Source organism: Peromyscus eremicus, chromosome 9, assembly GCF_949786415.1.
Source record: "Peromyscus eremicus chromosome 9, PerEre_H2_v1, whole genome shotgun sequence".
In the NCBI taxonomy this organism is placed as follows: Eukaryota; Metazoa; Chordata; class Mammalia; order Rodentia; family Cricetidae; genus Peromyscus; species Peromyscus eremicus.
In genome coordinates this window covers 51415687-51443595 of record NC_081425.1, presented here as the reverse complement: position 1 = coordinate 51443595, position 27909 = coordinate 51415687, and the positions used below count along the sequence as shown (strand labels likewise).

The 27909-nt window shown below is 42.0% G+C and overlaps 1 protein-coding gene across 1 annotated transcript in view; it reads right to left on the bottom strand.

Annotated features, from left to right (window-relative positions):
* The window catches only part of Xpo7 (exportin 7), an 89805-nt gene extending 63829 nt beyond the window's left edge, over window positions 1–25976 (bottom strand). Inside the window, exon 1 of the mRNA XM_059273360.1 lies at window positions 25864–25976. Within this exon, the coding sequence (XP_059129343.1) occupies window positions 25864–25881 (18 nt within the window). The 5' untranslated portion in view covers window positions 25882–25976. The remainder of the gene's footprint in view (window positions 1–25863) is intronic.
* Between the last annotated feature and the right edge of the window lie 1933 nt (window positions 25977–27909).

Here is a 27909-nt window from a genome sequence, read left to right as displayed (position 1 = left end):
ACGACAGTGACTTCCAAACATATGGGCAGCTTTGAATTCTTGGCTGCCATCCACTCCTTAAAAGCAAAACAAAAACTTAGTCAGTTTTACTTGAGATTGTGCTTGATGGTGAAAACTTACTGTTATTAGTCTCAACTGTGAGGACCAGAGAGATGACTCAGCAGATAAAGACACTTGCTATTGAGCCTGATGACCTGAGTTTTCCACCTGAGGTGGAAAGAGAGAACCCACTCCCACACGTTACTTTCTGGCATGCACACAATAAGTATGTGCAATAAAAACACTGATATCTAGGCCGGGTGGTGGTGGGGCACGCCTTTAATCCCAGCACTCGGGAGGCAGAGCCAGGCGGATCTCTGTGAGTTCGAGGCCAGCCTGGGCTACCAAGTGAGTTCCAGGAAAGGCGCAAAGCTACACAGAGAAACCCTGTCTCGAAAAACAAAAAAACAAAAAAACCAAAAAACCAAAAAAACAACACACTGATATCTAAAGACACTGCATGTGACAATATGAGAATTATAAAATATAAATTATAAAATATTTCTGGTTTTCACTTACCAGAGGAAGGAATGTTCAGAAAAGATTAGATTACACAATGCAACGAACTTTCACAAAACTACCATTTGCAGAATACCCACAACAATCTCAAACTCTTCCCTCTCCACTACAATATTTGTGTTAGACTAGATTTTGTTCAGACACTGTATTCAACATAATATATCATCATAGGCTAAATATGGAAGTAAACATGAAAATCCAGCTGTATTCTATAAAGCCAAATTTTCAAGAAATTTACAAAAACTGAAACACTCAGGAGGCTGAGGTAGGTGAGAGCTTAAGGCAGTCTGGGCTATAATATATACTGAGCCAGTCTCAAAACTAACAATTCCCCCTCCCCCAACACACACACACACACACACACACACACACACACACACACACACACACACACATACACACACACACACACACACACTCTTGAACTCAGCCTGTCTCTGCAGTACTCAGATTATATCGATGTAAGCCATCAATCCCAGCTTTGTTTTTCATTATCAGTTGGCTGGTTCACTGCAGTGTGTGAAGGTCAGAGGGCAACTTGTAGGAGTCAGTTCTCTTTTTCCACCATGTGGGGCCTGGGGATCTGTGGTGGTTTGAAAGAAAATGGCTCCTAAAGGGAGTGGCATTATTAGGAGGTGTGGCCTTGTTGGAATATGTGTGATCTTGTTGGAGGAAGTGTGTCACTGTGGAGGTGGCTTTGAGGTCTCATATATGCTCAAGCCACACCCAGTGAGTCAGTGGATTTCCTGCTGCCTTCTGATCAAGATGTAGCCAGCACCATGTCTGCTTTCACGCTGTCACGCTTCCTGTCATGATGATAATGGACTGAAGCTCTGAAACTGTAAGCCATCGCCTCAATTAAAAATTTGTTTTTTAAAGAGTTGCTATGGTCATGATGTTTCTTCACAGCAATAAAAACCCTAACTAAGTAAGACAGGATCAAACTCAGACTTGGTAGCAAATGCTTTTACCTGATGAGCTACCTCTCTGGCCTGGGTAAACCACAATTCTCTAAGTTTTAATTATGTGTATATGTGTGTGTATATGTACACACGGTGCAGGTGCCCTAAGAGTCCACAACAGTGTATTGGATCCCCGGGAACCATATGGGTGCTGAGAACCTCTGCAAACCACCCCACCTTTATTTTTGGATCAGAGTAAAGGTAGATTAAGAAAAAGAAAGAACTCCCAAGAGTGGGAGGGGCTCCAAGGAGAGAATACTCACTGTACATTCTTCTGAACTCACTGAGCAATCTTTCCAGGCCCATCTCAATTCTTTTCCTTGCCAACTTTCAAGACAATACATTGATTTCCTACCTTGCTTGAAGATAACCAATTATTTTATTATGCTTTTAAAGTATTAAGAATTTATGGACTTTGACTCAAATGTTTAGATAATAAACTTAGATGAAATGTGTTTCCTAATTATGTTATCAAAAATGCCTAAATGAGTACTCTGACCAGGGAATCAGGTAGGCTAACTGCAGATCTTCACCCCTCCCTCAGCGCCTCCAAATCTGATCCCCTAGTCTCATCCCCAGCTCTGCAGCAGACCACCAGCTGTGGCCACTGTGGTGGGTTGAATAAGAACCCCCATCCCCCGTGCCCCTTAGGCTCATATATTTGAATGCCTAGTCATCAGGAGTGGCACTACTTGAGAAGAATTAGGAGGTATGGCCTTGTTGGAGTAGGTTGGCCTTGTTAGAGGAAGTGTATCACTGGGGTGGGCTTTGAGGTTACAAAGGCCCATGCCAGGCTCAATTCTGTGTCTCTGCCTATGGATCAGGATGCAGCTCTTAGCCATTGCTCCAGTGCCTGCCTGCCTGTCACCATGTTTCCTGCCATGATAATAATGGACTAAACATTTGAAACTGTAAGCAAGTCCCAATTAAAGGCTTTCTCTTATAACAGTTGCCTTCATCATGGTGTCTTTTCACAGCAATAGAACAGTGACTAAAACAGTCACCGCTCCCCAAATCTTCAGGGGATCACACAGATCTTTTCCTCCTAACTCCCCCAACTCATTGCTTTATCCCAGACCTCAACTCTAGCAGGCACTCCCTGGGAACTCGCAGGCCACTCTGGCAGGAAACCAGGTAGGCTATTCACCTCTCCCTCTACTGCTTCAAGTCCAATCCCCTAGGATCATTGCCAGCACTGCAGCAGATGTTCTCCTGTGGCCTCTCCTCACTCTCTGCCCCCATTCCCAAGAGACTAAGCAGATCCTGGTGGAACACTCAGCTATCCTTGCCTCTGTGGATCCCTCAGCCCTACCCAGTCCATCCCCTTTCCTAAGTGTCAGCTCTCAATACTCAGAAACATATTTTTACCCGGAGTCTTTAGAAGCCACACCCATCAGGATCCTTGAAGTACTTCCTACCAGGCAACACACAGACACCACACTCCCCTAAAAACCAGAGAGGAAACAAAAGCCAAGGAATAAAACACCCACCCAACAAAGACAAGACCAGACATCAGCTCCTAGAATTACAATCACCCCAAACCCAGATGCATAGATGCCAGTGTGAAAACACAGTAATAACAGCCAGGACAACATGTCTCCACAAGAACCAGGTAACCATACTCCTGAGTATTCCAATATGGCTGAAGCACAAGACAAAGACCTCAGAATAGCCTTTCTGAATATGATAGAGGTCCTTAAAGAGGAAATAAATAATCCGTTAAAGAAATCTATGAAAACACAAACAGTGGAAGGAAATGAATCAAACTGTTCAAGCCTTGAACATGGAAACAGAATCAATAAGAAAAACCCAAACTGAGGAAAATCTGAAAATGAAAAATTTAGGAATTCAAACAGGAACCACAGAGACAAGTCTCATCAACAGAATAACGAGATGGAAGACTCTCAGGCAACGAAGACACAATAGAAGAAATGGGTACCTCAGTCAAAGATAATGCTAAGTCTAAAAAACTCCTGGCACAAAACATCCAGGAAATCTGGGACACTATGTGTCTTAGGGTTTTTACTGCTGTGAAGAGACACCATGACCACAGCAACTCTTACAAAGAAAACATTTAATTGAGGAGGTGGCTTACAGTTTCAGAGGTTCAGTCCATCACCATGACAGGGAGTATGGCAGCATGCAGGCAGTCATGGAGCTGGCTGCATCTTGACCAGAAGGAAGCAGGAAGTTGACTGACTTTCACATGGAGTGAAGCATGAGAAAATAGACCTCAAAGCCCACCTCAACAGTGACACACTTACTCCAACAAGGCTACATCCCTAAGAGTGCCACTCCCTTTGAGGGGCCATTTTCTTTCAAATCACCACACTATGAAAAGATCAAATCTAAGAATATCAGGAATAGAGAAAGGAGAAGAAACTCAGGTCAAAGGCATAGAAAATATTTTCAACAAAATCATAGAAGAAAATTTCCCTAACCTAAAGGAGATGTCTATCAGGTTACAAGAAGCATAAAGAATATCAAATAGACTGAACCAGAAAAGAAAGTCCCCTTGGTACATAATAATCAAAACACTAAATGTGTACATTTATGTGTGAACACAAATAAAAAATATTAAAAACGATAAGGGAAAAAAAAAAACCAAGTAGCATATAAAGGGAAACCTATTAGAATTATACCTGACTTCTCAATGGAGACTCTAAATGCCAGAAGGGCCCAGACAGATATGCTAGACTCTAAGAGACCACAGATGCCAGCTCAGACTACCATACCCAGCAAAACTTTCAAGCACAATAGAGAAAATACGACATTCCATAAGAAAACCAAATTAAAACAGAATCTATACAGAAATCCAGCTCTACAGAAGGCATCAGCAGTTCTCAACCTGTGGGTCATGACCCTTGGTGTCGAACAGCCCTTTCACAGGGTCACATATCAGGCATCCTGTGTATCAGGTATTTACATTTTGATTCATAACAGTAGCAAAATTACAGTTATAAAGTAGCAACAAGCCGGGTGGCGCACGCCTTTAATCTCAGCACTTGGGAGGCAGAGCCAGGCGGATCTCTGTGAGTTCAAGGCCAGTCTGGGCTACCAAGTGAGTTCCAGGAAAGGCGCAAAGCTACACAGAGAAACCCTGTCTCAAAAAACTAAACAAACAAACAAACAAAAAGTAGCAACAAAAGTAATTTTATGGTTGGGAGTCACCACAGCATGAGGAACTGTATTAAAGGATCACAGTATTAGGAAGGTTAGGAACCATTGCTCTAGAAAGAAAACTCCAATCTAGAGAGGTTAACTAACCAAAAAACACAAGGAATAGATAATCCCAGACTAGCAAATAAAAAGAAGAGAAGCAAGTGCGTGTGCACACTGCCCCACACCTACACCCACCACAACCACAAAAGGAAATAACAGAAAACAACAATCACTGCTCACTGATATCTCTCAACATCAATGGTCTCAATTCCCTAATAAGAAGACACAGACTAACAGAATGGATGCAAAAACAGGATCCATCCTTCCACTGCATCCAAGAAACACACCTTAACATAAGGGATAGACATCACCTCAGAGCAAAAGGATGGAAAAAGATATTCTAAACAAATGTACTTAAGAAGCAAGCTGGTACAGACATTTTAATATTTGACAAAATAGACTTCAAACCAAAACAAATCAGAAGAGACAGAAAAGGACACTACATACTCAAAGGAAAAACCCACTGAGAGGACACTGCAATTCTTAATACCTATGCACCAAACACAAGGACACTCAATTGTATAAAAGAAACACTACTACAGCTTAAATCACACACTGGGAGGCTTTATTTTATATTTTGGTTTTTCGAGACAAGGTTTTTTTTCCTGTAGCTTTAGAACCTGTCCTGGAGCTTGCTCTGTAGCCCAGGCTAGCCTCAAATTCACAGAGATTCACCTGCCTCTGCCTCCCGAATGCTGGGATTAAAAGCGTGCGCCACCACTGCCTGGCCCATATTGGAGACTTTAATACCGCAATCTCGCCCATAGACAGGTCAGACAGACAAAATCTAAACAGAGAAATGCTGGAGCTAACCTGATGCTGTAAACCAAATAGACCTAACATATACAGAACATTTTACCCAAACACAAAAGAATATACTTTTGTTTTGTTTTTTGAGACAGGGTTTCTCTGTGTAGTTTTGGAGCCCTTCCTGGAACTCACTCTGTAGCCCAGGCTGACCTCGAACTCAGAGATTCGCCTGCCTCTGCCTCCCGAGTGCTGGGATTAAAGGCGTGTGCTACTGCTGCCTGGCCAGAAAATATACTTTCTTCTCAGTACCTTATGGAACTTTCTCCAAAACTGACTACATACTTGGACACAAAGCAATACTCAACAGACACAAGAAAATTGAAATAATACCCTGCAACCTGTTGGACCACAGATTAAAGCTAGATTTCAACAATAGAAACAGAAAGCTTACAAACTCACAGCAACTAAACAATGGACTACTGAATGAAAAATGGGTCAAGACAGAAATTAAAGACTTTCTAGAACTGAATGAAAATGAATAAACAACATACCCAAACTTACAGGATGCAATGAAGGTAGTTCTCAGGGGCAAGTTCATAGCACTAAGCACCTACACTAAAAAAAGGGGGGGAGCTAGATCTCATACTAGTAACATAACAGCACACCTAAAATCTCTACAACAAAAATAGGAAACAACACCCAAAAGGAGTGGAAGGCAAGAAATAATCAAACTCGGTGCTAAAATCAATGAAATAGAAGTAGTTTTTAAAAGTCTCCCAACCGAAACAAGCTCAGGACCAGATGATTTTAGTGAAGAATTCTACCTGAGTTTCAAAGAATTAATGCCAATACTCCTCAAACCATCCCACAAAATAGAAACAGAAGGAACATTGCCAAATTAATTTTACAAGGCCACAGTTACCCTGATACCCAAACCATATAAAGACCCAACAAAGAGGATTATACAACAACTTCCCTTATGAACATAGATGCAAAAATTCTCAATAAAATACTTGCAAATTGACTCCAAGAACACATCAAAAAGATCTTCAATCATGATCAAGTAGGCTTCATCTCAGAGACAGGAATTTGGTTCAACATATGGAAATTGATAAATGCAATCCACAACATAAACAAATAGAAAGACAAAAACCATATAATCATTTCATTAGATGCAGAAAAGGCCTTTGACAAAAATCTAACACCCTTACATGATAAAAGCCTTGGAGAAATTAGGGATACAAGGGACATACCTCAACATAATAAAGGCAGTTTACAGAAAGTCCATAGCCAGCATCAACTAAAATGGAGAGAAACTCAAATCAATTCCACTAAAGCCAGTAACAAGACAAGGTTGTCCACTCTTTCTATACCTATAAAATAGAGCACCTGAAGTCTTAGTTAGAGGAATGAGACAACTGAAGGAGATCAAAGGGACATAAATTGGAAATGAAGAAGTCAAAACATCTTATTTGCAGATGATATGATAGTATATATAAGTGACCCATACAATTCCACTTGGAAACTTCTAGAGCTGATAAACACATTCACCAAAGTAGGTAGGTACAAAATTAATTCACAAAAACCATTAGCTCTCCTATATACAAACGGAATTTTTACAATAGCTTCAAAAACTGTAAAATTTCTTTGTATAACTCTAACAAGCAAGTAAAAAACTTGAATGATATAAACCTCAAATCATTTAAGAAAGAAATTTAAGAACACAGCAGAAACTGGAAAGATCTCCTAAGCTCATGTGTCATTTGGATTAATATAGTAAAAATGGCCATCCTACCAAAAGCAATCTACAGATTTAGTGCAATACTCTTTAAAATTCCAACATAATTCTTCACAGACCTTGAAAGGACAATTTTCAGCTTCATATGGAAACACAAATACCCAGGGTAGCTAAAACAATCCTAAATAATTAAAACAAACAAATAAACAAACAAACTGTGGGAGGTATCACTCTCTTGGGTTTCAAGTTGCACTACAGAACTATAGTAATTTAACAGTGGTATTGGTACAAAAACAGAAACATAGATCAATGGAATCTACTTCAAGACCCAGACATAAATCACATCCTATGGACACCTGATTTTTGATAAAGAAGACAGAAACACATACTGGATAAAAGATAGCATCTTCAACAGTGCTGGTAAAACTGGATGGCTACATTTAGGAGAATCCAAATAGATCCATACTTATCACCCTGCACAAAACTCAACTCCAAATGGACCAAAGACCTCAACATTGAAGCTGAAGAGATGGCTCAGCAGTTAAGAGCACACACATACTGCTCTTCCAGAGGAATTGAGTTCAATTCTTAGCACCTGTGTCAGGAATCTCCCGACTGCCTGCAACTTCAGCTGTAGGAGATCTGATACCTCTGGCCTTCACAGGCAACTGCACTCATTGCACATACATACACACACACACACACACACACACACACACACACACACACACACAACCACACAGTGACACACACACTTTAAAAAAAAAGACCTTAACATAAAATCAGATACACTAAACCTGATATAAAAGAAAGTGGGAAATAGCCTTTAACTCATTGGTACAGGGAAAGACTTTCTGAACAGAAAACCATTATCACAGGCACTAAGATCAACAATCAATGGGACCCCATGAAGCTGAGAAGCTTTGGCATGGCAAAGGACACCATCATTCAGAAAAAGCAGCAGTCTATAGAATGGGAAAAGATTTTTACCAACTAAACATCTGACAGATGACTAATCCATAATATATAAAGAACTAAAAAAACTAGGTTTATCAAGGAGACAAATAATCCAATTAAAAAGTGGGGTACAGATCTAAACAGAATTCTCAAAAGAGGAAACTCAAATGGCCGAAAACTCTTAAAGAAATGTTCAACATCTTTACCCACCAGGTAAATTCAAATCAAAACTACTTTGAAATTTCATCTTACATCTGTCAGAATGTAAGATGTTAAGATCAATAAAACAAGTGATAGCTCATGCTGGTGGGGATGTGGAATATGGGGACCACTCATCCGTTGCTGGTGGCAGTGCAAACTTGTACTGCCACTATGGTAATCAGTGTGATGGTTCCTCAGGAAGCTGGGAATTGATTTACTTCAAGATCCAGAGACACCACCAAAGGATGCTTCATTCTACCACAGAGACACTTGCTCAACCACGTTCATTGCTGCTCTATGACAGTCCAAAATTGAAAACAACCTAGATGTCCCTCAACAGAAGAATGGTAAAGAAAATATGGTACATTTACACAAATGGAGTATTACTCAGCCATTAAAAAAATGAAACCAGGCCGGGCGGTGGTGGCGCATACCAGGCAGATCTCTGTGAGTTCGAGGCCAGCCTGGGCTACCAAGTGAGTTCCAGGAAAGGCACAAAGCTACACAGAGAAACCCTGTCACGAAAAACAAAAAACAAAAACAAAAACAAAACAAAACAACAACAACAAAAAAATGAAATCATGAAATTCACAGGTAAATGGATGGAACTAGGAAAAAAAAATCATCTTGAGTGAGGTATCCCAGACCTAGAAGGACATTTAAGGTTATTTATTTACTTATATGTAGATTTTAACTGGTAAGTCAATGATAACTAAGCTACAATCCATAGAACCAGAAGTTAGGCATTGAGTAAGGGCCTATGGGGTACAGCTAGATCTCCTTAGGAAAGGGAAACAGAATAGTTAGTTACGGGTGGATGGGGGTGGGTGGAAGAACTGCAGTTCTCTTTGGTTGTATGACTTTGACTAAAAATGTCACTTTCCAATTAGTTTGTTAATCTGGAAGAAGCTTGAACCTTGAAATAAAAAAAAAAAGTGAAAAATAGGCTGCAAATTAGGCTGAGTGAGTCAGGCATGGTGGTGCATACCTTTAATCCCAGCACTACCTAGGCAGAGGCAGGTAGGATTTCTGAGAACATGAAGCCAGCCTGATTTACAAAGTAAGTTTCAGGCCAGTCAGGGTTACACAGCGAGACTCTGCAATAACAAACAAACAAACCAAACAAACAAATAAGGTTGAGTGGATTTTTTGGTTCCAGCAATTGGCAAACTAGTTAGCTTCGAATTTTCCCACCACAAACCTCTGCAGATGGTATTTAAACACTATAAGAACCCTTTAAAGTGCACAGTAGCACTAATTAAAGCATAATAGGATTAAACAACTAGGTCCCAAAATGAAGAAGAACTAAAAATAAGATTGCAAACACTAAAGCTAACCTGTGACTATTCTGATGTCACAGAGAAGAGTGCTGCTTTAAGGTCTAGGTAACCAGGGGCTTGTGTTTTTGGAAGTCTATAAGGACATGAGTTGCTCTGCATCTTCAGGAGAGGTGTGAGCAAATCTCTAGGGTTCTTAATTTGTCAGGGAGAAAAGTATTCTCAATAAACAGGTCACTAAGAAGAAAATTATTCTGAGAGTGTTAATTTAATAATCTCAGCAGCTACAGGGAGATAAGAAAGTGTGTGTCTTGATCTGAACTCTGGATAAAGGAAAACAAAAAAAACAAAAAACAGAAGACAATGGAAAGCCAGGTACGGTAGCACACATCTGCAATTTAGCTCTCTGGAAGCAACAGGGTCTGAAGTTTGCCATCCCAAGCTACAAAAATGTTAGCTTGGGTTTTACAGAGAGACTCATGTCTCAAAAAGACAATAAACCATCTCATCACTGGGTGAGAGACTCTGACAACTGGTCTTCCTGTTTCTATACCCAGCTTTACTACTTCTCTAAAGTGAAAGCTAAATTTAAAAAGTTCCAGACAAAAGAAGACAGTTTTTCAAATATGCTGTAGAAATAAGGTGTAACAAGCAGACACATACGAAAAAGGAAGTTCATTCTTGTGAAAGTAAAGGAGAAAAGAAACGACAATTTGTGTAAATATTATGACTGTTAGAAATCTTTGAAAATACAAAATAACTTAGAAAAATACAACTTATTATAAATAAAGAAAATAAAATCTGAACTGATCTACTGACCCACTTACAAACTATCAGGCTAGCGGGGTGGGATACAACTCAGTGGAAGAGCTCTTGCCTGGCCTGTGTTGACCCCCAGCACCACATGCAAGCAAGCAGACAGACCAAAACTAAAGTAAAATATCAATCTTACAGTTTCTGTTCTAGAAAAGAACAAATAAGGGTAGGGGTGGGAGAAGAAAAAAAAAAAGAAAAAAGAAAAAAAGAAAATCACAGGTATAGGATCTCTCTTTCTCCTCTCAGAGCAAATAATTGTTTGTAGTAGATGGTTTTGTGCCATGCCTTGAAGCACCCACTGACCCTAGGGAGGCCGCCAGGGACCCTTAAGACCTGCATGTGCTCTTTTCTCTTTGCTACCTCCTGGTCTTGGATGCTGGTGCTCCACCCCTCCAGGATTCCATGACCAACTCCTTTATTCTGGTTGTGAGTTAACCCCCAAAGAAATTCCTTTGATCATCAAGTAAGACTCCATGGATTTATCCCATTAAATACTAAGAAAGGAAACTCTGTCACAGGGACAGAGACTCAGATCCCAGACAAAGGTTAAGAGGACTGCACTACTAAAATCTGACAAAGTTCCCCAGGGTGGGAAGCAAGACTTGACTCAACATGACTTCAATTATAAACAAAACATACATTTCTACTTTTTTCATATAAAAAGCAATGTGGAATAGATTCAATCAAAGAACATTAAATATTCTTTCTGTTTTGTTTTTTTTTTTTTGTTTTTTTTTGGAGACAGGGTTTCTCTGTGTAGCCCTGGCTGTCCCGGAACTCACTCTGTAGACCAGGCTGGCCTGGAACTCAAGAGATCTGCCTGCCTCTGCCTCCAGAGTGCTGAGATTAAAAGCATGCACCACTGCCTGACTTAAATATTTTTAATAAGAACAGTTTGGGTTACTGTAAAATATTAGAGTAGATATTAAGAGCTATTTGGAACTAATACTAAGTTGTATTTTTATGACATAGTAAGTTGTGTGTACATGCATCTGCACTTGAACCCACATGTGCCAACATGAATATGCAACTTAAATATGCAGATGGGCCATGCCTAGTCTGAAAACCCAAAAAACAACTTTCTGAATGCTGATATGAACCCACAAATGGAAAATTCTCTAAGTGATCTTAAGTGAGGGGTCACAGCCCAAGTACACTGAAATTACTGGATAAAATTATAATTAGGTCATATGCAAAACGTATGTATAGAACAGATTTCATGCTTAAACTTCAGTCCCATCTCTAAGATCTCATAATATATATGGCCTAAATTTCAAAATGAAAACAAACAACGCCCCTCCCTAAATCTCACATCTGAAATATCTCTGGTGCTAAGCATTTTAGAAAACAATTATCATAACTAGTGCAGTGCTAAGAGAGAAATCATCATGAGGGAAAATGGCATTTTATTCAAAGACAGTTTTTACTAATGTAAATGTTCTTTTAGTTATTTCTTTTTTGTTTTTTGGAGACAGGGTTTCTCTGTGTAGTCCTGGCTGCCCTGGAACTTGATCTATAGACCAGGCTGACCTCAAACTCAGATCCACCTGCCTCTGTCTCCTAATGCTGGGATTAAGGGCAGGTGCCACCATGCTCTGCTTTACATTCTTTCTTTTTTTCTTTGGTTTTTCAGGACAGGGTTTTTCTGTGTAATTTGTATTAGTTCTTAAGAGCAAATTCTAACAAGCAGCAAAGCCGAAAACAAACTTTCTTTGGTTAACCACAAAGATAATGATGATCTGCTTTGCTGTATACTTTCTTAATCTTTTTGCTATTATAACACCCCTGCAACTGAAATTCAGTGGCACACAAATGGGCTGGAGAGATGGCACAATGGTTAAAAGCACTGGCTGCTCTTCTGGAAGACCTCGGTTCAGTTCCCAGTACTCACATGGCAGCTCACAACTGTCTAACTCCAGTTCCAGGGGATCAGAAAGAAGCCCTCTTCTGGCACCTTTGGGTACCAGGCACACACGTGGTAATATACATTAATGCAGAAAAAACATATACATAAAATTTAAAAAAAATCCTGTTTCATTAGTCTGGTAGCTATTATTCAGATAAATACAGGCATGTAGCAAACTTATTGCATTCATAAACGAAAGATTCCAAATATTCAGGTCTAGATAAACAAACAAAAAAAAAAAGAACAGCAGATTGGCAGAGAAATGTTTACTTAAAAATGCTCTCTTAGCTCACCCTGGTGGCAAAGACAAGGGAGAGCTGGCATGCTGACCAACCTGGCAACTACCTAGGCCCAGAACCAGGGTTATTTGTTGGTCTACACCAGCAACAACTCCATCTGTAATCTGCTGGAGCCCCAGACTGGTCCTGCAGACCCAGGGCATAGGATCTCCAAGACACATGGCAGGAATGGGATATCCAAGTAGAGTCCCAGTGAGGGCCCAGCAATGATGGTGAAGCAGAGACCGCAGGCCTTGAAGCAGACCAATGATTCTTTGTGGTAAATGCCTGTGTGTAAAAAGTATGGATAAAGGGTTTGCTGTATGACTCACTGTAGCTTCCATGATGAGATTTTCTCCTTTCTTCCTCCTCCTCGCTTTTTTTCTCTCACATTTTATTTTGCTTTATTTTTTGCGGGGAGGAATGGGTGGGATTGAGAGGCATGATGTGAAAGACACAAAGAATAAATAAAAGCAGTTAAAAAATGCTCTCTTAATATACCCATATAGTAATAAAAATGCAATACCCAACATGAAACAAGCTACTGTTTTATATAATTAGGGCTTTTTAAATTTTATTTTTTATTTTATGTAAATAGGTTTTGCCAACATGTTAAATGCGTGTACTACGTGTGCAGTTGGTGCCTGTGAATGCCAGAAGAGGGCGTTGGATCGCCTGGAACTGGAGTGAGAAAGTTGTAAGTCACTATGTGGGTACTGGGAATGGAACCTAGATCCCCTGGAAGAGCAACTAGTACTCTTTAATCTCTGAGCCATTTCTCTGGCCCATCTCTGTTTAAAAAAAAAGGTCAGGGCCAAGCAGAGGTGGCGAATGCCTTTAATCCCAGCCCTCGGGAGGCAGAGGAAGGCGGATCTCTGTGAGTTCAAGGCCAGCCTAGTCTACAGAGCGAGATCTAGGACAAGCACCAAAACTACACAGAGAAACCCTGTCTCGAAAAACCAAACCAAACCAAACCAAACCAAATAAAAAAAGGTCAGGACAATATTCCAATATTAAAACAAACATGTACACATGCCTAGGGAACTAATGATTTATATAGCTTTGAAGCCTCAAAGTAGTAGAATTTTCAAATTCTAGTACATCACCTATTAAAGAACAGTAAAAATCTAACATAATCCCAGCAAAAAGATGGGAGTTAAGAGCACTGGCTGCTTTTCCAAAAGACTGGAATTTGATTGCTAGCAACTACATGGCAACTCACAACTTGCTCTACCTCTAGTTCCAGGAGATCTTTTGGCCTCTGCAGGCTCCAGACATGCATGTGGTGTAGAGATACACTTGTAGGTAAAATACCCATACACACAAAATTAATTATAAAAAAATCTACCAAAATGAGAAGGCAATTTCACCTATCTTATAAAGTCCTAGATTGTGATCTGTGTCTACAATCTTGGCAGTACAGTGCAACAGGATATCATACATAAAATAATACTTTCTTGTAATACAAGGAAACACGTCTCTTTGATGCCCTAATAGAGGTTAACATACAGCCAACTTTTCTTAAATGATCTCCTTTTGGATTTTATTTCTTTAGACTCACATACACACACAATGAACAACCTATAGTTTTGAGACTACCTGCTAGTATTTTAAGACTTAGATCTCCTCTGGCCTACTTACATGTAGCCTAACTCCTGATACAAACATTTGAAAGTTATGAAGAATAAGAGAGAAGATAAGAGATATAGGCACAAAAAAAGGACACCGAGTTCTTACTGACATAAAAATCCACAAGAAAGCTTCTCATCTTTCCTTATCTCTTCCCACGAGAGAACCCTGAACACACTCTGAACTCTTTTAGAAGGCTCAACAAGGCAGAGTCATAAGAAAATCCCAAACAGAACATTAAAGAGAAAAAGATAAAAGAAATCAGAAATACTTAATCTTGGAGTCCTGTACTTTGATTCTCAGAAAAAAAAAAAAATCATAGTTCCATATTTACTCTCAGAAAAAAAGTAAAAGAATTATAAGTGGATATTTCTTGAAAGGCTTTGGCATGCACACCCCACACACTGCTGGTTTTTCTCAGTCTCTGGAATTCTAAATTTTCAATTCATTTTTCAAACTTACACTGCTGTATAAATTATGAAAATACTTTTCAGGAAAATTAAGTCAGCAAATAAGAAAGACCAGACACATTGTGATGTAAGATTTAGAATACTCTTCTAACAGAAGAAAGAGTTTTAAAAAGTCTTTTCTGAATATTCCCAAAACAAATTGATGGGGGATAAACAGATGAAATGACTATAGAAAAGGGAATCTGTTTTCCAAGAGGAAAAATAGGATGGGGAGGCTTGATAGCGTTCTTGCCTAGAATGTGTAAGGCCCTGGGTTCAATCCCAAGACTCCAGAACTAACCACATCCATCCATCTATACAGATAACACAAATCAAGGGCAGTTTAATGTTGAATTACTTTTAGTTGCTGGGCATAATAGCACAGAGGCAGCAAGATTTCTGTGAGGAAGTAGCTAGCCTGGTCTCTACAGTGAGTTACAAGCCAGACAGGGATATATACTGTGACCATCTCACAAACAAACTTACTCAAAACAAAACAAGAATTGTTTTCACTTGTCCTAACGCAAAAAGAAACCTTTAAGAGGTGGTAGTGATCACAGTGGTCAATGGGGCCTTCCCCCAGCCCACCCCTCATTCCCACCTCCTCAATGGTCCCACCTCGGTCAATGGGGCCGGAGGGGGGAGAACAAGGGAATCCGTGGCTGATATGTAGAACTGAATTGCATTGCAAAATAAATAAATAAATAAATAAATAAATAAATAAATAAATAAATAAATAAATAAAAGCAGGCTGAACAAGCCATGGGGAGCAAGCCAGTAAGCAGCTTCCCTCCAAGGTCTTTACATCAGCTTTCTGCCTTCAGGTGCTTGCCTTGAGTTACTGTCTTGATTTCAATGATGAACAGTGACGTGGAAGTGTAAGCCAAATAAACCCTTTCCTTCCAAGCTGCTCTGGTCATAGTGTTACTTCACAGCAATGATAACCCTAACAAAGCAGAAACTGGTACCAGGATAGTGGGGCATTGCTGTGAGAGACCTGAACATATATTTTTGGGAAGGACTTGCTAGAAGAGCCATTGAGCTGTTAAAAGCTCGGTGAGCTGTTCTGTGGGAGTCTGGAAGACTGTTGAGAGAAATGCAGACAATGAAGACCTGGCTCGTCAAGTTCCAGAGAGAGGCAGGTGAGCTACTTAGAGACTAGCGGAGCTGCTGCATATTTTGAGTTAAGAATGTGTGGTTCTGATTAGCTGAGGCTGAAGAATCAGTTGTGATTAACAAGATACCAGAATCACTCAAGTGAAACCTTTGCTTTACTGGGACAATTGATGCTGGTTAGCTGGAGTTACAAAATTAGTGGTGCTGGGTGGTGGTAACCCATGCCTTTAATCTCAGCACTTGGGAGATGGAGGCAGAGGCAGGCAGATCTCTGAATTTGAGGCCAGGCTGCTCTACAGAGCTAGTTCCAGGACAGCCAATCCCAGAACTTGGGAGGCTGAGGCAGGTAGGTCTCTGAGTTCAAGGCCAGCCTGGTCTACAGAGTGAGTTTCAGAACAGCCATTGCTACACAGAGAAACTCTGACTTGAAAAACAAAAAAAAAGGAAATAGACAGTTATACATTGTGACCAGCTAACACTTAACATATTTATAACATCTAAGGCTACTGAAATGGCCTTTACTATGAAAATGTGGGTTCTAAGCTGAACACAGGTAGCAAGCACATGGCTGAAATTACAGAAACTAGAAGGCTGAGGCAGCACCATGAGTTTGCAATTGGCCTGGGCTCACTACACAGTGAAAGCCTGACTCAAAACAAAACACATATAGAGAAAATATGGATTCTAACTCAATGTGGTAACTGAAAAACGTAATGCCAACTGGATGTCTTTGTGCTCAAATGTATCTAAGTACCTCAAACTCCATTCTTGACACTCACCTTACTCCCTGCTTCAGTATTTTATTTAGTCACTCCTCCACTCAGCAGCCCAGAAATGTGGAAGCTTGCTTTCTTTCCATTCCTATCACTATTAATTGGTTCAGAGACAGTTTTAAAAGATAAGGGAGTGAGGTATTGAGAAGGCTACCTGACATCGACCTCTGGTGTACAAATACCTGCAACTTACACATGCGCGCATGCGCCCCACCCCCCACTAACATGTACATAAACATGCTGTCAAATGACTACTAGCGGATTTAGCCTCTATTTTCTACCCCCCAGTTACTAGTTCCTTCAAGATCTATTTGTTTCTAGCATATACTATTGCCTCACTTTCTACTTCGTCGATACTGAGTTAGTTTTCTCCACATTTGCCAGTTAGTTATTCTGCCACCAGGAGGATTCTTCATGTCCCGGTCTCCTACCGTCAGCCTCATCCCTCACCATACTTCTCTTTATTGTCCTGCAATGATCAAGGAACATAATAACTCTCTGCATAAGGGTTGGCAGTGTGTGCTTATCAACTTGGAGAATGCCAGGTATTTTTAGAGCTAGCTTGACCATACACCACTTTAGAATAAGAAGCCTTTCTTGGCTCTGTGAAGTAGAGCTGACACCTGTGTCTCATGTTCTATGTGTACACATGTTGAAGGGATTTAGCAGTCACTGTATCTGGGGTAGATATTAGAATGAACAACTGTTTTCAGAAGTACTTTGACCTTGAAGAATCCTTGTGGATAACAGTGATTGTTTTGCTGAAGGGGCTTTGCAGCCATCCCAGGACTGTGGTCACACGACGCCTCAGGCACACCTGAAGCTCTTGAATTATTGTGCATTGCACATGATACATAATAAGGACTAAAGTCATGGGAGCATGTGATGCTCTCCTTCAGTAAGACACGTAAATTAAATTAGGGACCTTGGGATGAAGAAATACTTTATGTAACTTTTAATAAATATGCCTTTGTATGGCTGTTTGGGGTTCAGTCCATCAGAAGAGGTAGACCTTCCTGCTGCCACATAGGCCTTAAAATTTCATCTTGGGAATGCCTTCTTTCTTCAACTGACCTGCACTACATGGTGCACCCCAACATACATATGTCATATCTCTGATATCACTTTATAACCATTAGTGGCATACATCTCTAGCTGTTAAGGTCTTTGAGCTATATCTTATTCACATTTATATCCTCATATGCCTAGCAATCTTGATACAGAATATGATTTTAAAAAACTGATTAATGAATGCTTACTGATGACTTTATTTAGCCACCATTTTTTCACCTTACCAAATCACCAATATAATAATACTGTCCTAAACAATGCCAGTTTGTTACTTTCAAGTCATGTACTAAAGTGACAAGTTATGTTTGAAATTGGAAATGGCTGGAACTATTTTAACATGTACCTTTCTAGAAGCCTCTAAGATAACCTTATGTTTGTGACGTATTTTTATTTCCACCTATTTTATAAAGAGTATCACCTAGGCTTGCTTTTGCTAAGTGCTCTGGGCAAAACATTAAGTTGACTTTTTTCAAGTTATTAAATTTTGTTTATATGTACACTGCTTCTTGTCATCACTTGGCTAAGAGAACAGAACGCAGTATATAGGGAGTAATCTCCCCAGAAAGGGTTGACAGGATTTCCCTGTGTAGCTTTGGCTATCCTGAACTCACTGTAGACCAGGGTGGCCTCAAACTCAGAGATCCACCTGCTTCTGCCTCCCAAGTGCTGGGATTAAAGGCATTCACCACACTGCCTGTCTGGAAGTAATCTTAAATAAGTCACCCAATATGTCTATGTGTATCACACCCATTTGAAAGGATAATTTAGCTTATTTTTATTGGCTCGTGAGAATACAACTTTCTAACCCATATTCCATTTCTGCTTGTTACACCTCTTTGGTTCAAAAGCATACTTACTCTAGATTAGCACTGTTCAAAAGAAATGTCAATGATAGGACTAAGGAGGTGGTTCAGTTGATAAAATGCTGCCATGCAAGAATGAGGACCTGAATTTGGATTCCCAGCACCCACATAAAAAGCCAAGTGCAGTGGGAGGTACCTATAATCCCAGTGTCGGGGAGGCAAATACAGAAGGATCCCTGGGGCTTGCTGGCCAGCTAGTATTGCCAAAATTGGTGAGCTCCAGATTCAGTGAGACCCTGTCTGAAATATAAGATGGAGTATGGAGAAAGCTACCCTATGTCTACCAATGTAAATATTTTATATCTGCATGTATTATGGCAACCATTATCCATATAATATGACTAAAGAACTTAATTTTTAATATAATTGAAAGTGACTTGTTGCCAGCGATTATCATTTGGACAGTACGTAGAAATCCCAGAATGGCACAGCAAACAAAATGTATCAAGTAATTTCTGAGTCTTGGTTCCTGCCAATCTGGGCTTTGGTTAGAAACATGCTGGGTAAGTACTCACCCCTCCCAAAATTCAGGCAATGGATGGGATGTGTGACATTTTTTCAAAGAAGATATATTAGAAGTCTGAAAACTACTGTGAAGGGCCGAATGATGATATCCTCCTTTCCCCAACCTGATTAAGTCTGATAGTTACAACCACCATAATCATATCCAAATCTTCCAATAGTTCTCTAGTCTTCTAGGGATAGCAGTTCTTTGTTTAGTCAACTCATTTCAAGGAAAATTCCATTCCTAACATCTCTACAATACCTATCTTAAGAGAATGGCTCTGAACCTTAAATGGCAAGCACCTAAAAGTCCAAGTAGTGCTAATGTGTAGTTTGTAATTCTATTTTCTTGAAAGTATATACTTTTCATTTTGCGGCAGTAAGAGTGTATGTGTTTTTTGGGCATATGTAAGAGTACATATGTATGAAGTGGATAAGAGCCAAGGATGAAGATATCAGAATAACTAAGGGTCTAGTGTTTGTGGTTAACAATTCCTTTCCCTTCCTTATGACTTTGATATATGTCTGTCCTGGATAGTTTTGTCAACTCAACACAAGTTAAAGCCATCTGAGAGAAGGGAACCTCAACTGAGAAAATGCCTCCACAAGATTAGGCTGTAGGGCATTTTCTTAGTGACTGATGTGGGAGGGCCCAGCCTATTGTGGGTGGTGCCACCCTGGGCTGGTGGTCCTGGTTTCTATAAGAAAGCAGGCTGAGCAAGCCAGTAAGCAGCCCTGTGTGTGGCCTCTCCAGGTTCTTGCCCTATTTGAATTCCTGTCCTTATATTCTCCAATGATGAAGAGTGGTCTGGAAGTGTAAGCCAAATAACCCTTTCCTCTCCAGCTTGCTTTTTGGTCATGGTGTATTATTGCAACAATAGAAACCCTTACTAAGACAGCCCCCTCATACTATCCTCATTCTGTTAAGCATTTCCTGCTTTTTAAGAGGCTGTAAGCTGGGCAGTGGTGGTGCATGCTTTTAATCCCAGCACTCGGGAGGCAGAGGCAGGTGGATCTCTGTGAGTTCGAGGCCAGCCTGGGCTACAGAGTGAGTTCCAGGACAGGGTCCAAAGCTACACAGACTTCCTTTTCCTCTCATCAGAATACTAACATAGCTTCCATCATGTTCTCAAAAATGAGTAAAAATACCCTATATGATGAGTAACTACTACTTTTTCCCTGGCTTCCAAGTTGAAATTCTCAAGTTACTCAGCCTGAGTTGTGAAAGCCTATTTAAAAACTAAATGACAGGCTAGGAGTTATCCTGGTGGTGGTGGGGTGACAGAGTATGAGTAGAGGCATCAGGAGGCCTTCTGAGTACTGACAATATTAATGTGGGAGCTGCTTACAAAGGAATATTGACTTTACGAAACTTCATCAAGCTGAAAAATGAAAATTTTTAAACCTGTCTTTAGGTAGATCATGTTTCAGTAAATCAGAAAAGGGATTAAAGGTGGTGGTGGCACTTGCCTTTAATCTTAGCACTCAGGAGGCAGAGGCAGGTGGATCTCTCTGAGTTCAAGGCCAGTCTGGCCTACAAATCAAGTTGCAGGACAGCCAGAGCTGTTACACAGAGAAACCTGGTCTTGAAAACGAGGGAGGGAGGGGAAGAAACACAGATGAGTCACTTATACTGAATGGACATCATTGGAGAGTTTAAAAAAAGGAAAGCCTGTAAAGATGGTGTACTAGGTAAGGCTGGTGGTGAATGGAAGCCTCCAGACACAGTTGGTGAGGAACTAAAGCCCTCACTCCAGCCAACAGCCTACCAAGAACTGAGCCTATCAAAGAAGGTGCATTTGACAGCAGATTCTCCATCCTCAATCAAGCTGGGGCTGCACTTTCAAACCTTGTCAACTAGACCCTGGACCAGGACCATCTGAGATAAGCCACTCCCAGGTCCCTGACCCTGGGGAAAATCTGTGAGATAACAAATGTCTGGCTTTAAAAATAAGAAAAAAACACAAACACTATCTTCTTTACACATATTGAAGGGAGCAAAGTAGCTGTACCTAAAGAGAGATACTAGCTTATTGGTTTAAATGGGCTACTCTCCTTTCTTAAAGGGTAATGGTACAGTATTACTTTCAAAATTCAACCAGGACAGAAAACCTAGCTGATCACTATGGAAGATATTTCCTGTAAGATACTGTCAAGGATCTTTTTGATGCTTCTATTACCTTAAACTAAATTAGAGATGATTTTATCCTCCTCACATACTTTCTGTTTTATTGCTCAAGTATTCGCATGGTACCTACATGCATAGATACATCCTTTAATTGTTCTCAAGGCTGTTCTCACGAGAGGAAATCTACAGATATTCAGAGTTACCAAGTAAATATAAACAGATGATTTTAAAATAGACATATTTGCCTGGCAGAGTAGCATACTTCTGTAGTTCCAGTCATAGGAGGCTGAATGAGAAGCACTTGAACCTGGGAGTTCAAGGCCAGCCAGGAAAATACAGGGAGATTCCATGACAAAAATAAAATAAATCACAGACATTATTTTGTAAATCCACATTTGAGAGGGATCTGGGGAAGGGAACCATGCACGTAAACAATGCATTCCCTCTGTCTACATCTGTGTGGCTGAAGCTTGCTTCTGAGGCCGTGCAAAGAGAACACGAGAATCTAGCACTTCAGCTTCAGGCTCCAGGATTTTCTCATTCTGCATCTTTTGCACAGTAAACAGTAAGAATTTTCGTACCAATTTGTTCAGTTGAAAAAGCTTCTAAAGTTAGCCAGGCAGTGGTGGCACACACCTGTAATCCCAGCACTTAGGAGGCAGAGGCAAGGGGAACTCTGTGAGTTCCTGGACAGCCAGGGCTACACAGAGAAACCCTGTCTCCAAAAACAAAAAAGTTACTAAAGTTGTTGTTTATTTTAAAAACCCGAAACAACAATCACTTTTGCTATATAACCAGGCTAATTTCTGGACTTTGTTAATTTTTAACCTGCCAGCTGTAATGATTCTTCTAACTCCCTAGAGTTACACTAGCAGTCAATATTTAATTACTGCACCTGAAATTTAAAACAAACTATGACTACTTTGCAAAGTCTTTCCTGTTATAGTTATAAAGCAGAGCTCCGTCAACAAAACTCCAGAATTATTCTATTAGATTTATATGCCTAACATATGTACATATACTCAACTAATTATACTGGATTCCTTCTTTTTCTTCTCAAGTTCCTTTTGGCAAGATCCTCCTTAATCTTTTCTTTTTGGTTTTTGAGACAGGGTCTCTCTGTATAACAGCTCTGGCTGTCCTGGAACTCGCTCTGTAAACCAGGCTGGCCTCGAACTCAGAGATCTGCCAGCCTCTGTCTCCCGGGTGCTGAAATTAAATGAGTATACCACCACTGCCTGGTCCTCCTTAATTTTTTCAATACCACTGTTCTCTGAGTAATATTTATCTCTTTGCATTCATTGGCCAGTATGAGAAGATACTGAATCACCATCACCTTCACTTAACTTTATATAACATTCTATAACATTCTCTTTCTCTCTCTCTCTGCCTGCCTATCTATCTATCTATCTATCTATCTATCTATCTATCTATCTATCTACCTATCTATCTACCTACCTATCTACCTACCTACCTACCTACCTACCTACCTACCTACCTACCTACCTATGGGTGATTGCAAATACATGAGTTTTAGTCTATCTGCCTGCCTATCTATCTACCTATCTATCATGATTGCTTAGTTTTACTTTTCTCCCCAGGTAATACTTTGTAACTACACTATTCAAAGTTAGAATATTCACACCTTTTAAGTAAGAAAAGGATTACATTAGGGCTACTCTTCTAAAGGCCCTTGACTATGACAATAACAGGGCTCACAGACAAACCAACCAAGTATTATAATTTTTCCATGACTAAAGTTTCATGGTACTTAAAATTCTCAATAAAACACAACCTGAGTTGGGTGTGGCGGCACACACCTATAATCCCAGCACTTGGGAAGTAGAGGAAGGAGGATCAGAAGTTCAAGGCCAACATTGGCTACACAGAAAGTTTGAGGTCAGCAGGGCTCCATCTCCATGCCCCCCGTCCCCCACCAAAAAGAACCCCAAACCCATACCAACCTTACAAAATTAATGTCTTCAGATTTCAGAAGCCTGAGAAGATCTGACAATCATAACACTTATTTGGCATTAAAAAAACTGCTCACCCTGGTTTCAGAAAAGTATAGATACTCAACTACTTAGTTCTGCACATGCAGCTCCCCGTCATCAGCAGTAGAGTCCTTTGTTAAGCTGTGTGTGCAACAGTGCTAACAGGTACCCCCTTCGGTGTGCTGCAGACTAGTCTCACCAACCTGGGGAAGAATGCATCTTTTTCATGGCAAGGTTTTATATTAAAATACCACCATAAAGGGTCTAACTAACACTTAGCTTGGTTGTCTAAACAAAACAAAATCCAGCATGTTCCAGCACTCCAAATTAATTCAGAGTGACACATTAAAGTCTTAAAGTAAATAAAGAATAAAAACAAAATACCTAAGTATGCTTTCCTTCGTTTAGAGAAGTTGATTAATTCTTTCTTTGGTCTATTTATTTTTGGGTGGGTGGAAGAAAAACAGCCCACTAAAAATGAGACCTTCCTTGTGGCAAAAGACAAAGAAGATAGATGACTTTGATGCATTTTGACATTCTAATGCAAAATGACAACAGTATTGCTTAAAAAAATACTGGACTGGATGTGAAGAGATTCTTCTTTTAGAGACAGAACCCATAGATATACTGTCTAAAAATTAAAAAATTTACATGTATGAGTGCTTGTATGTATGTATGTATGTATTCCATGTGTGTGCCTGATGTGGAGGTCAGAATGTGTCTGATCCCCTGGATGTGAAGTTCTGGATAGTTGTAAGCCACCTGGTGGGTGCTAGGAGCCATCTCTCTAAGTACGTATGTGCATACATCATCTGTGCGTGTGTGTGTGCATTCTTAAAAGTTATGACTTCTGCACTCCCTGAAGCAGTGTTCAAGAGATCTACTCTCAAAGTTTCGGATTTGATCCCAAGTACAATCAGAAAGTTCTGGAATACTCATTGCACATTTTCCCCTTTTAGCAAAAAGACTGGACTCAAAAACTTTGTTTCACCTGGGTTCTATCCCCCATCCCCTTCCCAGGCACGGTTTTTCCGTGTAGTCCTGGCTGTCCTGGAACTTGCTCTGTAGACCAGGATGACCTCGAACTCGAAGATCTGCCTGCCTCTGCCTACTGAGCGCTGTGATTAAAGACATGTGTCACAGACCACCCGGCTCACCTGGGTTTACTTTATGCAAGTCTCACATCAGTTCTGTGCTTTGGCTCTGTTCCTTTAAGTGTAAGAGCTAATTCTGAACTACCTACTTTTTTAAGATGAAAAAATTAAAAAGAAAATCGTATGAATACCTTCATGCCTTTACAATAGAAACAGCTACTACTGTAGCTTCTACGCTATTATTATTATCATCACTCTGTCATGTTTATCATACTGCTCCTTCTGAATTAGGCCACCACACTGCTGCAGAACACGAATCTTGTGGTCTTCCATTTGTGGTTAAGTTTTGCGATATAATTCTATCCTGATAAGTTCCACCCACTCCAGAGTGCAGCTCCACCAATCTCAAGCTTGTGAAGTGAGTCTTTAATCAGTTTCCTCTGTCAAAGAAACGAATAGAAGTCCCACCATCCCACTTTCTTTGAACACACTCAGAATAAGATTACTCTTTGAACTTGGGGAAAGATGCCACACAGTGTGCAAAATAAAGGCGACTCTGCTCTCTAATCTTTACTTCTCACAGCCCCAAAGCTGTGGGGTTTGTTACACAGAAAATCCAAAGATTCCTGACAATGGATTTGCATCAGTAACTGTCATAGAGGAGCAGAAGCCCCAGACAGCAAAAACTTTACCTAGTTTGCAAGAAACAGCTTGCACTTGCTCTAGCTACTACTGGGTTAGGTGTGGGTTATCCTTTTTTTTTCCGGTCTGGCTGTATCTATGAGGGAAAAAGTGGCCTGGCCCCAAAGCACCCACCGTCAGCTCTAGAGCAGGATCAAGACCCTCCCGAGTGCTGCCTGCACCCAACCCTGCAGCTCTGGTTTCAGACACACCCCCCTCCACCCCGTGTTTCACGGGAGGTGTGGGCGCTCAACTCCTAGGCTGTGGCAAGGGGGATGCGAGGGGAGGCGGGCCAAGGCCTCAGCTCCCATTTTGGAGGACGGGGTGCTCGGGCCTCCCGGTTGTGCCAATGGGAAGTGGGAGCGGAGGACGCTTCGGGGCTGGGGTAGTGGGCCGGACGGGGGAGGTGGGGGGGGGTCTCTCGGATTCGGGGGCGTGAGGAGGAAGGCGACAGCAAAGAATCGGGAGAGAGGGGTTCGCGAGGTGAGGCTCTCTTTTTGTTGATCCCGGAGGGCCGGCGGTGTGACCTGGGGGGGGCCCCTCAGGACAGTCAGCGAATGGGGTCCTCTCCTTCCCGGCTTGGGGTGTGTGTGTGGGGGGGCTCCCCAAGGGCTGCGCGGAGGCCTCGGGCCGCGGCTGTGCGCGCCAGCTGACCACCCTGCCCTTCCAGCGCCTCGCGTGAGGCGTGGGGCCGGGTGGGAGGGGATGGCGGAGGCCCCCGGTCCGGGAGGCGGGAAAGGCCCCGAGCTGCGGGACGGGCGGCGGCTCGGCCTCTCCGAGCGGCGGCGACGCGGCCTGCCGGGCCCCCGGGCGGGCTCGAGCCCTGGGACCCCGCGTGCGCCCCGCACTCCGTGGCCCCGCTCCCGCGGCCGCCCCCTCCCCCGCCGCTCGCTCACCTGCACATGATCCGCCATTTTGCTCCATTCATGCTCCTCTCAGGCCCCCCTCCCCCCCAGCGCGCACCTCGGCCGGGGCCGCCGCCGCCGCTGCCGCCGCCGTCGCCGCTGCGCCTGCGCGCTGGGGCCTCGGCGCCCTACGCTCGTGGCGTAGCGCCGCTCGGCTGCGCAGGCCCCGGCCGGCCGGCCTGGGTTGGAGAATGCGCAGCGCGGCTGGGACGGCGTAGAGGCGCGGGCAACGTCAGCGGCCCGGAGACGCCGGGTGGGAGGAAGCGGAGGGCCGGGGGAGCGCAAGGGAGGGGAGCTGGGGGAACAAAGCTTTGTTTACATGGGTTTTAAAGGGGCCGCGCTCGATCTCGCGCGCGGGCGGGCGCCGCGTGGAAGTGGACCACGCTGCCTGCCGTTCCCTGTGCTGTCAGGGCTGCACCCGGAACCCTGCACCCTGCTTCGCCTGCCCACGTGCGGCCTGCTTGATTTGCCGCTGGACGTCCCTGCCCCAGGGCCAAAGACCTCCACCTGGGTTACCTGCACCGTTCATGACTTCCCGGAACACTGTTCTTAACCAGGCCGCGTTTGTGTTTTTTTCTAGCCTGTTCTAGGGGACCAGGGTCATTGTTTTCTGATCCGGGTTTCACCAGCAAACCCAGTCGCGATCGCCTTGTTTTTATTAATGTCTTTTTCTCTACCACCAACAGCCATGGATATAGCCACCAATTAGCAATGATAAAAAAAAAAAAAATGTAGAGAGCCGCCGTTTAATTTTACAAAAAACGATTGCTATTTTGACCAGTGCTACAGGCAGCCCCCGGAAGGGGCCAGATGCTGGGAGAGGTGCTTAGGATCCCCTGTCTGAAGGGGAAAGCTATCCCTCTTGGATTGGGTGAGGTCAATATCTGCACGCGGAGGCCCGAGTCTCCACCAACAATTTTCTGTGCTAGAGAATGTCGATTCCTATTTTCCATTGGATTCCACTCGGGTTTATATTCAAGGCTCCCAGATTAAATCAGCAGGATTTCGACAACATTAGTTATTTTAAGTTTGCTAACAGAGCCAAAGCTGCCTTGTTACTGGGGCTGCCGCTTGCGGTGCAAATGAGGATGGTAATGAGGCCCACAGTATTTCTGTTGCGGATATATTGGGCTGGTTTTCAGCAGTCGTTTCAACCTCCGTCTACCTCCTAGTGTGTCTTCTGGTTCGCAGAGGTAGGACAAGTAGGAACTACATTACCCAGACTTCCCTGTAGCTGGGGTTCAGCCTGCAAAATTGGCTCAGTGAATGAGACTGACTCAGAAGATTTAGGACGCAGAAGTAAGGCAGAGCTTACTGTTGTTTCTGGCAAGCTCTCCCTGTTAATCTCTTTCTCGCCCTCTTTTCTCCTTCTCTTCCCCGTCTCTTTCTTCAGCCTTCCAGTGGCCAATCATTAGTTCCATGAACGTAAAGAGGCAAAGGTGTGTGTAAGGGGAGGTGGAATCAGGGGCTTCCTGCTTTGTGTTGCTCTGCAGTTGTAGATTCTTGGGGTCTCGGTGGCAGTGACATTCTTTGGCTTCCCTACTTGGCTGATTGGGTAGACATTACAGCTTTCTGGTAGGCTAGACTACTCAGGTGTCTGTCCAGTCTCTCCTGATTTGGTTCTCCCTTTCTCTTACCCTTCTAATGGTACCTCACCCAATTTACCCAGTTTCTCAAAATGAACTAAGGAATGATCTTGATTATTCAGCCTCATAGTTCTCCACAGTCTTCACCTTCATGTCCAGTTGAACATATATCTAATTCACACCCCACTCGGCTCCTATCTTCACTGCTGATATCCCTGTTACTTTTCTTCTAAGCCCTACTTTGGTTCCTGTTATAGCTTCCCTTCTTCCTGTACTTCTCCATACCTCTGCAAAATTAACCTCAAATACAGATAATTTGCACTCCTGTTTAAAGTCCTCAAGGGGACTCTCACTGAATAGATGCTGTGTGGTCTGACTTCATCTCTTTTATACCCTTCTCCACAATGCACACTGTTCAGTTCTGGCTCAGTTCTGGCCAGTTTGCTCTTAA